Here is a 12,747-nt window from a genome sequence, read left to right as displayed (position 1 = left end):
TGTTGCAGTATAGCTGTAGTCATGTCGATCCCAGGATATTAAAGAACAAGGTGTGGGATTGAGTTAATATCTTTTATTGGACCCTCTTCAGAGAATGGAAGAAGAGCTCTGTGTAAACCCAAAACCGTGTCTCTCTCACCAACAGAAGTTAGTTCAATAAAAGATATTACCTCACCCCCTTGTTTCTCTAAAGGAACAATGTAGCATTCTACACACACAATGAGATTTTAAAAAAAGGTAGAAAAGTGAAATTCAGATAACATTTCACCCCACCCCAACTTTAAATTTTTTTTTTTTTTTACCTAGTGGGATGAGAGGCAGCAGGCAAAATTTCAGTTTTTTGGCAGAGGTCTTCAAAGAGCCCCCTGTTCCCTTTGTGAGTCTTAGCATACATCCTCTTTTGGAGCAATTGATATTGGGTTGAATTTAATCAATAGTTCACCTTCTATATTCTGCGCTTCCTGATTGAACACAGGGCTGGAAATTAAAATGCACATAAAAACATCTGGCATATTCCTACAGCAATACATATGCATATCAGATGCCAAGATATCAGCTGTTGCAAAAGGTTAATAACCTTTCCAGCATTTCTCACTTCCGCCTCTGGCAGGGAAGAGACGATGGTCAGAACCTCAGCTGTTGTAAATCAGTGGAACTTCACTGGCTGCAGTGGAGCTGCTGGCTTATACCAGTTGAGGTCATAACCTGGTAAGTCTAAGAATTCTGAAAATTCTTCAAAAGGATCTTTTTGTCCATCTGCTTATTCTACACTTATTATCATGGTATTTAATATTAATTGCCACAAGGGGTCATGTTTTACTCTCTTTGTGTGCTTGGAATGTTCACTGACATCGATGGTAACTGGACCATGGATTACAGACCAGCAACGACCCACTGTTTAGAAAGGACAGTGCCTCTCAGATAAGGAAGAATTGAAAGACCAAGCCTGCCACTACTTTCTGGGAGAACAATACTTCATTTCCTCCTAGTGACTCCACCTCTATCCCGTCATGTAATGTATTCCCAATTGTTATAGTACATTTACATGTGTGTGGCTAAAGCCTCAATAATTTCGTAACTATTCTGTGTATCGAAATGACTCCCTCCATTCCTGATGCATAAACATCGGTCTTTTGATCTTTTCATTTTCATACTTTATTGTTTTGTTTTGTTTTGTTTTGTTTTGATCCTGTTCTGGTGACTCACACCTATGCATGTTAAAATTCATTAAAGTCTCCATTGTTGGGCAGTGAGATGCATCTCCTCATAATGGATTAGCTTATAGGCAAGCAAATTCTTTTTATAACTGGTAGTATTCACCCTCATTACTTATGGTATTTCTATCATTCATTCCTGACTGCTATTATTCCATACAACTTCCAAATACCAGCCCAGTTTATCATCCTTTTTTTATACTCCATCGAGCTCCAGCTTTACTGCTGATAACAAACTACAATTTATTTTTTCTGCATAGAGACCAAAGTGCCCTTGACACTGATACCCCAGTGCACTTCTTTAGGATTTGATCCAAATCCCATTGAAATCAACCATCAACTGTAATGTATCTTGGATCAGGCTCTTATTCATCATCTTATTTAATGCTATACATACTGAATTTTATCCACTAGATTCATCCTTTATATTTCACCATGCAGATAAACTTCACTAGTATGATTCCAGAACTGTGTTATTTATATGGATTAACTGAGTCATACTGGCAGAGCATGCATTATTCTTTGAAAGGTTCGATTCCAGCATCCCAGAAGATCGGTCCTGGTTTCTCAGAGCAGTTATAATGGTCTTTCATTTCCAATCACTTTTTAAAAATAAAATATTTTTCAAAGCAAGTTTTTGGCATTTGGCAGTAAAAGGGCAGGAGGGAAGGGCAGGGATAGTGTTATGAACACCTGCTCTCTATTTCCAGGGGAAGAACCTTTATTCTGTGTCATGCTCAAGTGGCTGGGCCTTGGATCGGGGCAGGGTGTTCACTTGGGGCGGAGTCCTCCCTGGAGGGCCATGGAGGAGAGCAGAGCTGATCTGTGGGTCGTCTTGCAACCTGACTGCTGCAATAACATCAGCATATGATTGGTGGATCTGCCACATCATCTCCCAAAGCCTCCAGTACAAAGGGGCATAGGGAACCCACCATCCCACAGAGGTTGGTATGAAGGAGTAAGGACGAGAGATCCTCCACCGCAGATTTGATGTAGACAGAAACCTCTGATAGCCATTCAGGTAAAACATCTGCTTTTGTGGAAAGCAGCCTCCTTGTAAGTACTTTCAGGATCCTCTATTTTGATGTATTTTAAAATTGTTCTCATTAAAAAAATTTACTTAGTGTTCTTATATTTTATTGACCTTGCTGCCCTCCATGCCCTGACTCCACTGAAGTCAGCAGGAATGTTGCCACGGACTTCAACAGGGCCAGGATTTCACCCCATGAGTCTAACACAGCCCTGGGAGCAGCCATACAAGGCTCGTGGGTATTTTCCAGCTCTCACTGTCAAGTGAAACAGTTAAATTGGAAGTGTCGGCCAATTCCCATTTCAGCTATTGCCAGAGAAAACAAGAATTGTAAATGTCTGGCAGACCACAAAACAGTTCTTAAAGGGCAGCTAGGCCTGGATGTTTTTGTGTACAGAACGGCATTAGTTTCCTTTCCCTTTGAGACTCTGCTGTCTTCCCTCATCAGCTCAGACAGGTTTGTGTCAATTTGAACAGCTAAATCAGGGGCTTAATGCATTCAAGATTTAGTTGTTTGAACAAAAACAAATCCCGAAGCAGCCCAACCAGACAAGCACCATCACTAGACAGAAGAAGGCAGTTTCAGGCATACCGAGTGCCTCTTTGAAGTGCAGCTGGCTGAGAAGTGCTGGTGGACGTACTCCAAAGGAAATTACCACGTCACCCTCCGTGTTCATCAGCGCTGGCCAGTACCATTTGGGTTTGGGAAGCTAAAACAGAACTGTAACTCCCCGATGGACTTAGAATGACACTGAAGCAGTGGGGCTGGCTCACCAGCATTCCAGAAGTAACCGGGGACAAGGCAGAGCCCGAAAAATGTTTTGGACAACACTCACTGCTAATTCCTTTCCAAGCCTGGCAAATCCAACACTGCTCACAATTGCCACCTGGCAAGGAAATCACAGTTCTTCAGTTGAACCAAGAGTGACAAAGCAACTGGGGTCTAAACCAACTGTACCCAAGCAGGAGAAGAGCTGCTTGTCACCGTGGAGGCTCAGTGGAGGGCCCTGCTTGGCAGGCGGTCATTGTCACAAAAGAAAGCACCATGGTAGAAGGCTTAAAGAATGAGTTTCGAAAACAGTACTGAGAATATTAGAATGCCACTGCATAAAGCAATGGCACATCCTCATCTGGAACACTGTGTCCAGTTCTGGTCATCCGACCTTATAAACAGAAAGAGGAAGGGTGACGAAAGCGATTAGAGGCATGGACACACTGATATGTCATGAAGCAACAGAAAAGTGCTCTCCATGGGCTCTCTGAGCAGGCAATGGCACTAGTGGACCTACAGCCACAAAGAGTGGAATCCAGATTGGGAACAGCAGTGACTGTGGGGGAAGGGTGGGGCAGTGAGAGGGGAGGAAGGGGTCGCCAGAGGTTCTGTAGCCAAAGCCAAGGAATCTGAATCCTTTACTGAGGAGGGCACTGGCAGATGAAATACATCTCCCAGATGTAATGCAACATTTCATCTCCTAGGGCAGTGGAGGGCAAACTATGACCCGTGGGCCGGATCCGCCCCATCAGGGGATTTCAATCTGGCCTGCAGGATTTCAGTCTGGAGCCTGAACCCTTCCTCCACCCCTCCCCCAACCCCCTGCCCTGAGCCTCATCCTGCACCCCAAGCCCTGCCCTGAGCCCCCAACCCCCCTGCCCTGAGGCCCCTCCTGCACTCCAACTCCTGCCCTGAGCTCCCAACTCCCCTTCCCTGAGCCTCCGCTGCACTTTGCACCCCTCCTGCAACCCAGCTCCTGCCCTGAGCCCCCACTCCCCCTTGCCCTGAGCCCCTTCCTGCACACCGCACCCCCTCCCACACCCTGCACTCCCTTCTGCATCCCAACCCCCTGCCCCAGCCCTACATTCATGGCCCTGCATGCAATTTCCCCACCCAGATTTGGCCCGCGGGCCAAAAAGTTTGACCACCCCTGTCCTAGGATGAAGTCCTGGCCCCACTGAAGCCAACATGAATGTTGCCACTGGCTTCAATGGAGTCTGGATTTCACCCTGGTGAATAGGTACTGCAATTAGCCCCTTCAATGCTACTTTCCCCAAGTGCTGCAGTGAGGGTAACGTGTGTATGAAAGCAGCCTCACACTCATTTGTCTAGTCTTAAACCCCTTTTTCTGCTTAAAAGAATCTCTGTCTTCTTTCCCTCAGCTGTGTGCACGTCTAAGGGATCCAGGACTGCCAATATCACACAAAAGACATTCTGCATTTGTTCTGTGAGTGCTTAGCCAGCTGAACTACTGCCATTAAAAGCTAACATCAAAGACAATTTATGAACTGCATCAATTTCCAACACAGTCGTGGAGAGAGAGTGTGTTCAGCATGCCCTCTTTTGCTGTGTGTCTTGGAATCACAAAATCCTCTGCTTGCTTCCAGAGATATTTTCTTAACCTCATCAACAGACCAAAAGAGACATCATTAAAGTGGAGATTTTTCTTACCCGCCCAAGTTCTTTGTCCTCTAAAGCCAGCACTCCAGTGCTTTCTGTAAACAGCTTCACCTTCACTGCGGGAAGTGCGTGCGTTGTAGTAAAGTCACCTTGAGTGCCCCAGCTGTGAACACAACCACAGGGAAATGTTTAGAAACATGAGCAGGACAGTTGTGCTGTCATCTGGGTGTGTAAATGGTTAATATCAGATGTCACTGTCTGACATACACACACATACACACACACGTGATACAACCATATGAGTGACAATGTGTTAATTAACTTGCTAGGAAAATGCAAGATAGATGCTCAGAAATGTCGCACAGGCTCTTCATGGAAGACAATGGAGTATGTGGAAGTAATACGAAATCAAGTTTGAAGAGAACTTTATTTATTTACATCTAATTTGCCAATTAATAAAACAAAGCCCAATAATCAGCCTGCAGTGAAAGTTTGTAGCATAGTTATAGACTAGAAGGATATTGTCCCTCTAAACACATAATGTCTGTAATGCTTTGTATCTGTTGTTCTACTCTTATATACTGTATCTTCCTCTTTTCAGTTCCTGTTGCAAGTTAATTTTGCATTCTGAAAAGTTACTTAAGGATGAGCCCTGCCAGCTCTATTTAGCCACCAAACAGGTTCAGGGTTGGTAGTGGCAGTGCTTGTCCATCCATAGGCTCCAGCCTTAAACTGGAGTGGTCACCTCTGAGCAAGATTAGCTGGGACTGCTAACAAGGATGCCAAGGTGTGCTGATTTTGACGATATGGAGGCCTATCCAAATAAGAACTGGATGGAGACCACTAATTCATTACACAAAGTCTACAAATCATCCATCAAATGGTAACTTGGGTTTGAAAACAGCGACCTAAAAGTTAAATATCCCATATCTCATAAACAAACCCTATAGCCAACCAGTCCTTATATTGCTCCCTAAAGTTCTGCAGTCACAGAAAGATCTATGGGTATGCAGACAACTAATTTCACAGAGCACGTGGATTTTCCCCTCAACATTCAGCAGAATCTTGCTTGTAACTAGCAGACCCACTACAGATCATAACATTTTGTGAACTATTGAGTAATCAATGAATCACGGTAATCCCACTACAAAGTGTGCTGCCTTCATTCATTTTTGACATGTGCAATTTAGTTATAGCTATTCATAACTTATAGAATACTAGTAAATACACTGCAACAAATATTTCCCTGATTTATACAACCCCCTGGGTTGGAGAGCATATAAAAGCCTGAACCAAAGTCAAATTTTTAGTAATGGGAGACTTCACCACAGCTCTGTTTCTGTTACTGATCTTTGTAAGGTGAGCCCACTGGCTTCTGTGTGGGAATTACTGGGTTTACAGATTAGTGGACAGAGATTTAATGAAGTTTTACTGCACAACTTTCTCCATTCAATTGCGCTTAATGTGTGCTCGGCCGCTTTTTCTCTCTCCAGATTTTGGACGGACGGGAAACTTTTCATCATAGCCAGAATGGATTTTCAATATTTTCACAGCTCATTTAATTTTGTCTCAGGAACTTTAAAATCGTGCTCTCATTTTTTAAAAAATCAGTGCAGTTGCTGTTGCAAAAGTAGGCAGTTCCCTTTTCTCTCTTTTGCTTAATGCAGCACACAAAGATCAATAAACCTTGACAAAGTATCCATATTATTGCTACTGTCCTTAAATGGGCAGTTGTTATTTTAACAACATTATTTTCCAACTTTCTCTCTGGAAAAATCTACCAGTTTTCTGAAACTGAGGCTACAATATTAGTAAAAATCCCACTGGGAAGGTCACTGAGTTTTCTAAGGTTTGTCTACATGTGGATACTCAGGAAAGATAACCCGAATGATCTTTTAAAGTGGATTACTCAATGGCATTAAATTCCTCTGTGAACATTTTTATTCAGAGTTAAAGTGGCCTTAAATCTATTTAGCTTAAATCATTTTGGAAGTGAATTAAATAAACCAAATTAAGGGCACTTTAATTCTGAAGACAATTCACAAAGGGATTTAACTAATCCATTTTAAATTCACACCTCTAGTTAATTTGAATTAATTTTCTTGCATGTCCCTGTATAAACAAGCCCTCAGGCTTGCTGTCACATTCATGCACTTTGCATCATAGATTATTATTAGGGTTGGAAGGGACCTCAGGAGATCATCTAGTCCAACCCCCTGCTCAAAGCAGGACCAATCCCCAAACGGCCCCCTCAAAGACTGAACTCACAACCCTGGGTTTAGCAAGCCAATGCTCAAACCACTGAGCTAGCCCTCCCCCTATATGGTCTGTCTGCTCTGTTGTGTCAACCTAGCAAGGAACTGGAACAGGAAAATCTCAAAAGATCTAGAAGTTAGTTGATGAAAAACATTCAAATGTTTGACTCTGCATGCTTATCCAAAGTTAATTTTAGTAAATCCATTGGACTGGCAACCTTGTATGAACAGGCTTTTTGAACCTACTGGTTCTGTCTGGTTCAGTCCAGTTTGGAACTATTGCAAGAGCAGCCTTCTGCATCTAGTTTCAGCAGAAACCAGGAAGTTCAAAGGCAGGAAAATTAAACCAAATAGATAAAGATCTTGAACTTCAAAATGTGTTTAATTTCAGTTACACTAGTTGGCTCTTAATTCACCTAGCTTTTCCCTCCTATGATGAGTATGTAGGGCCCTACCAAATTCACAGCCATGAAAAATGCATCACAGACCGTGGAATCTGACCCCCCCCGCCCCCCCGTGAAATCTGGTCCTTTGTGTGCTTTTACCTTATCCTATACAGATACCAGTGTTTCTCAAACTGGGGTCCTGATCCAAAAGGGGAGTCACAAGGTTATTTTAGAGGGGGTCACAGTATCGCCACCCTTACTTCTGCGCTGCCTTTAGAGTTGGGTTGCTGGAGAGCGGCAGCTGCTGGCCGGACGTCCAGCTCTGAAGGCAGCGCGCCATCAGCAGTGCAGAAGTAAGTGTGGCAATACCATACATGCCACCTTTACTTTTGCATTGCTGCCTTCAGAACCAGGCAGCCAGAGAGTGGTGGCTGCTGACTGCTGGCCAAGCTCTGCAGGCAGCACTGCAGAAATAAGGGTGGCAATACCATACCCTGCCTTTCCTTACTTCTGTGCTGCTGCTGGCGGCAGCGCTGCCTTCAGAGCTGGGCTCCCGGCCAGCAACCGCCACTCTCCAGCTGCCCAGCTCTAAAGGCAGCGCTGCCGCCAGTATCCGCAGCACAGAAGTAAGGGTAGCAGTACCGCAACACCCCTACAATGATCTTGCGACCTCCCCCACAACTCCTTTTTGGGTCAGGCCCCCTACAATTCCCAGATTTAAATAGCTGAAATAATTAAATTTACGATTTTTAAAATCCTATGACCATGAAATTGACCAGAATGGACTCTGAATTTGGTAGGGCCCCTTTAATATGAAATATACAGTAGTGGAGAGGGAAGCAGAACTCTTGGGCTGTGTTTCTGAATGCCCTACCTGTACTGGGCACAGGGACGGCAGGTGAAGAATAAGTGTAAGCACTTAAACCAAAACACAGATGCTAGGTCTAATTTTAGGCCTACTAGAAAAGACTGTTGGTCTAAATTGTTTATTTCCTTGACAATATCTCAATGTAAGCTTTAACTCCTCGAACAGCAGCATTTTCCAAACTGCTAGGCAAGCGATTTCTTAGGATAACACGAACACTCCATCTACCTGCAATCTTCAGAGCATTAATCTGATCCTCCTCTCAAATGTACAGTGACATGTAAATGATGCAGTTATCATAGGATTAACTGATGTCACTAATGCACACAGATGAGTTTTCAGAAGTGGCTCTCCTTAAGCCTGCAATCTGAAAATTGCTTTCAGAGAGCTTTCTTGCCATATGGGATATTTCAAATTTCACATCTCTACCCTGTTTGCAGAGAAGTAGCAGCCTGTTCCATGACTACAGAACTGCTACATTTCTTGTATCAAAAAAGCCGAATAAGTAGTGATAAACATCAGCTGGATGGTCAAAAACATGCTGCAAATAATACCTGATGTAATAAAGCATTAACAGTTGTGTGTAATTTTTAAGTGATGACACATTACTAAAACAGGCTGGAGATAAAGGTTGCAACTTTCAGAACTGAGTGATAGATTTGATGAGATTTTAGTCACAATGTATGTGCAGTTTTACATGGGTCACTCATGGCTCCACCTCCTAATCTGGGTCCCACTCAGTAAATCTATTAATAGAAAGACAATTGGCTTTTCCAGGAACTAGGTTGTAGATCCTGGGAGAATTGATGGAGGAAGTCTGGCTGCCACAGAGATCAGCTGTATTAGAGACACTGCACAAACTATTTTTTTAGAATGTTTTTAGGAAATTATACTTGTCACTTTAAAATGTTCTCTTTCCTGCATTAACACTGTTTGAGCAGTTACCTCAAGGTATCAGCAAGCTCTGAGAAGTGCTCCCATTGTAATCTAAATGGGCCTTGGTGTTTTAAGTGATCTTATTCCTTTGAAAACTGCATCAAAATACAGAGCTGTTATTGCTGCCAGTGAGAAACTGGAATGGGCCTGTCTAACTAGTAAGAAAAGTTGTTTTATTAGAAATCACCTTTTTAACAGGAGAAGTCTATCTGTACAACTCTTTACCTCATATATCACTATTCTATAGTGGCATAACTGATTCCAAAGAAGGTTGAAAAAACATTATTGAAAGATTATATAAATTATATCCAAAAATGACAAAAGAACACTATTAAGGTTGCAGAGTCAAGCACTCAAAAGTTAGGAAATGCCAAAATTAAGGTTGCACAGACAATCTTAATTCAGCCCCCTTACGAACAGCAGAATGGCCGTACTGGGTCAGATGAAATGTCCATCTAGCCCAGTATCTGACAGTGGCCAATACCAGATGCTTCAGAGGGAATGAACATAAAAGGGCAATTATCGAGTGATCCATCCCCTGTTGTTGAGTCCCAGCTTCTGGCAGTTATAGCTTTAGAGACACCCAGAGCATGTGGTTGCATCTCTGACCCTCTTGACTAATAGCCATTGATGGACCTATCCTGCATGAACTTATCTAATTCTTTTTTGAACCAGTTATACTTCTGGCCTTTACAGCATCCCCGGCAATGAGTTCCACAGCTTGACTGCACAGTGTGTGAAGAAATACTTGCTTTTGTTTATTGTAATAACACTTCCTTATTTGCTTTCTCCAGACCATTCATGATTTTATAGACCTCTGTCATATCCTCCCCTTAGTTGTTTCTTTTTTAAGCTGAAAAGCCCCAGTCTTTTTAATCTCTCCTCATATGGAAGCTGTTCATACCTCATATAATTTTTGCTGCCCTTCTCTATATATTTTTCAAGATGGGGAGCCTAGAACTGCACAGGAATTAAAGGTGTCGGAGTACCACTAGGGTGACCAGATGTCCTGATTTAATAGGAACTCTCCCGATATTTGGGGCTTTGTCTTGTATAGGTGTCTGTTATCCCCCACCATCTGTCCCGATTTTTCACACTTGTTATCTGGTCACCCAATGTACCACCGATGTACATAATGGTGTTATGATATTTTCTGTTTTATTAACTGTCCCTTTCCTAATGGTTCCTCATATTCTGTTAGCTGAACATTGAGTGGACATTTTCAGAGAACAATCCACAATGACTCTAAGATCTCTTTCTTGAGTGGTAACAGCTAATTTAGACCCCATCATATTTTGCTTGTATAGCTGGGATTATTTTTTCCAGTGTCCATTACCCTGCACTTATCAACAGTGAATTTCATCTGCCATTTTGTTGCCCAGACACCCAATTCAGTGAGATCCCTTTGTAACTCTTCACCATCAGCTTTGGACGTATGTATTAGGATACATTCTTTAATTACATGAACACATTTTTTCCACAGCAACTGAAGACAGAGTCTTATAATGGGAATTATGGGTCAACCTTAATTAATGATCTCCGTCTACAACTATTTTTCCTATGAAGTATCCAAGAATGTCTCAGTCTTATTAGTCTCTACTTATTTTTAGAGATTTTTCATCAACTCAAATGTACATGCAGGCACTCCCCGGTAACATTTAGAATTATTTCCTATCCTGAGAAAATATGTAGCAAAGGGTGATAAGTATTAGTGGCAGTGTTACTAACCCAATGCAGGTTAATGACTCCAGGAATATCCTGCGGATCAATATCAGGAAAGGGTACCTCTTAACATGAGATTTTGCAGAAATTCATCTAAAGTCTCATGAGGAGCATAAACACAGTTAGCTGACATCTCAGCTGTGACAGCAAGCGACAGCACACTGGGTCTGAGCCACAGGAGGCAAGCAGAGATAGGGTTGATTATTCATGTGATCCAAAGGAGGTTGGCTCACTTGAGTCTCAAATCTCTGGTGAACAGCTTGCTACTGCTCTAATCACTGTTTAGTCATTCCAACCCACACCAGTGAATCACTAGGATGCATCCGAGCCTTTTTGTGGTGTACCCTTTCGGAAGAAACAGGGCAGTATCAGCTGGAAGCAGTTCAACAACTGGTGCCTGCCCATGAACACTTCAGATCAACAGTTAACCATCCAGTTGATCGGCACACTGTGTGTTCTTCTTTTGCCCAGCACTGCAGCTGGGCATTTGATTATCAGAAACAATAACCCCTGTCCAGCCTTTAGGTGTTAGAGATACAGACACAGCTCATGTCTGTAAATGTTTGTTGAAACGCCAGCCAAATTCCTGGCACTGTAATGCAAATAAAACCAGATAACTCTAATAGAACAAACTAATGCTCATGGAAGCAAAAACATCAGTTAGTTCTGGGCAATACTGCCATGACATGAGTTACTGTGCCTTATTATTAAGGGAAATACTAAAAGACCGAAATGTCTTATTTTAGTATGAAAACCATGTTGTATTACACAATGACTGTGAAGACAGATCCAGCTTTTGTCTCTTTGATAAGGGCATTTTCTTGAACTCCCTTGCACTCCTTAATTAGCAATCACCACCTGTGGATCTCTGGGGAGAAGTGCAAACCATTTGGGGCCCATTGCTAATCCTTCCTGTAACTTTTGATGTTTTTCATGTGCTTAGATTGGTTTACAAAACCCTATAGAATACTGAACAGCAGACAGTTTATATGAGCATCAAAGACCTTGCCCCTTTGAATAACAAAATCAATACAGTAATCTAATCTTGACCACGGTAGCTTCTCCCCATGGCAATGCATTTTGGCTTTGGCTATCAAGAGGAATACGCTCATGACATTTCTCAGAACTCTTATCAAATTCAGCTTTGATTTAGAAAGACGACAGGCTAATGAAATTTGTGAAACAAAATCTGTTCAACAGCTGCACTCTCATGTAGCTGATTTAGACCTGGATCCGTCAAACAGGTACATGAGTAACATTACTCAAATGAGTAGCCCCACTGACATAACTGAGTAAAGTTAAAGTTATTCCTTTGCAGGATTGGGATAGACACTCTAAACAAATACAGATTCAGTAGGGGTACAGAACAAAGAAATGAAATATGAATTTGGGCCTTGTTTTTAATTTTTATAGCATTTTACTGCACGTTTCTTGATATTCTATATAGGGAAGACTCACCGCTTCCTACAGTAACATCCATGGATAAAACTAACAGTATTGCCAATCCCACATGGTCAAAAGTTATGAGTCAGGCCTCCAAAAGCATGAGACCGCCTTAAAAATCATTAAATTTTACAAGAATAATTGTGGGGTTCTGTTTATTTGCCTTCTGGTGCTTGTGCCTTTAAGGTGCACGCTTTCAAGTTTTTCCTTGCAACCAGGGCCAGAAATGTACTTTATTTTTAAATGGAAGCTGAGATTCTCACATTGTCACATGACTCCAGAAGCTGGAGCTTTAGGGAAAAAACATCAAAATAGAGAAAGATGGCAACACTGGGAAATTCTGAAATATTCCCCTTAGGGATGCTCCTCCCTAATCACGCCTCCCTTTCTGACACATGCACGCGCTACGGGTCCACCCAGAACTCAACAGAGAAAAGGAAGAAAGGGGAAATCAGAGGGAGGCTCTGCAACCCTCCCTTCTCTCTCCAATTCCTGGTAGCCAAT

At 42.4% G+C, this 12,747-nt stretch overlaps 1 protein-coding gene across 17 annotated transcripts in view; it reads right to left on the bottom strand.

The window, feature by feature from the left end:
• Nucleotides 1–12,747, bottom strand: part of CADPS (calcium dependent secretion activator) — a 372,967-nt gene that overhangs the window by 149,370 nt on the left and 210,850 nt on the right. For all 17 annotated transcript variants that reach the window (XM_030571245.1, XM_030571256.1, XM_030571246.1 and 14 more), the window contains exon 7: nucleotides 4,688–4,799. In XM_030571245.1, coding sequence (XP_030427105.1) covers nucleotides 4,688–4,799 — 112 coding nt within the window. The remainder of the gene's footprint in view (nucleotides 1–4,687; nucleotides 4,800–12,747) is intronic.

Source organism: Gopherus evgoodei, chromosome 7 (genome assembly GCF_007399415.2).
Source record: "Gopherus evgoodei ecotype Sinaloan lineage chromosome 7, rGopEvg1_v1.p, whole genome shotgun sequence".
Classification (NCBI taxonomy): Eukaryota; Metazoa; Chordata; order Testudines; family Testudinidae; genus Gopherus; species Gopherus evgoodei.
Note: the sequence above shows the minus strand (reverse complement) of the source record. Positions and strands in the feature narration are given on the sequence as shown.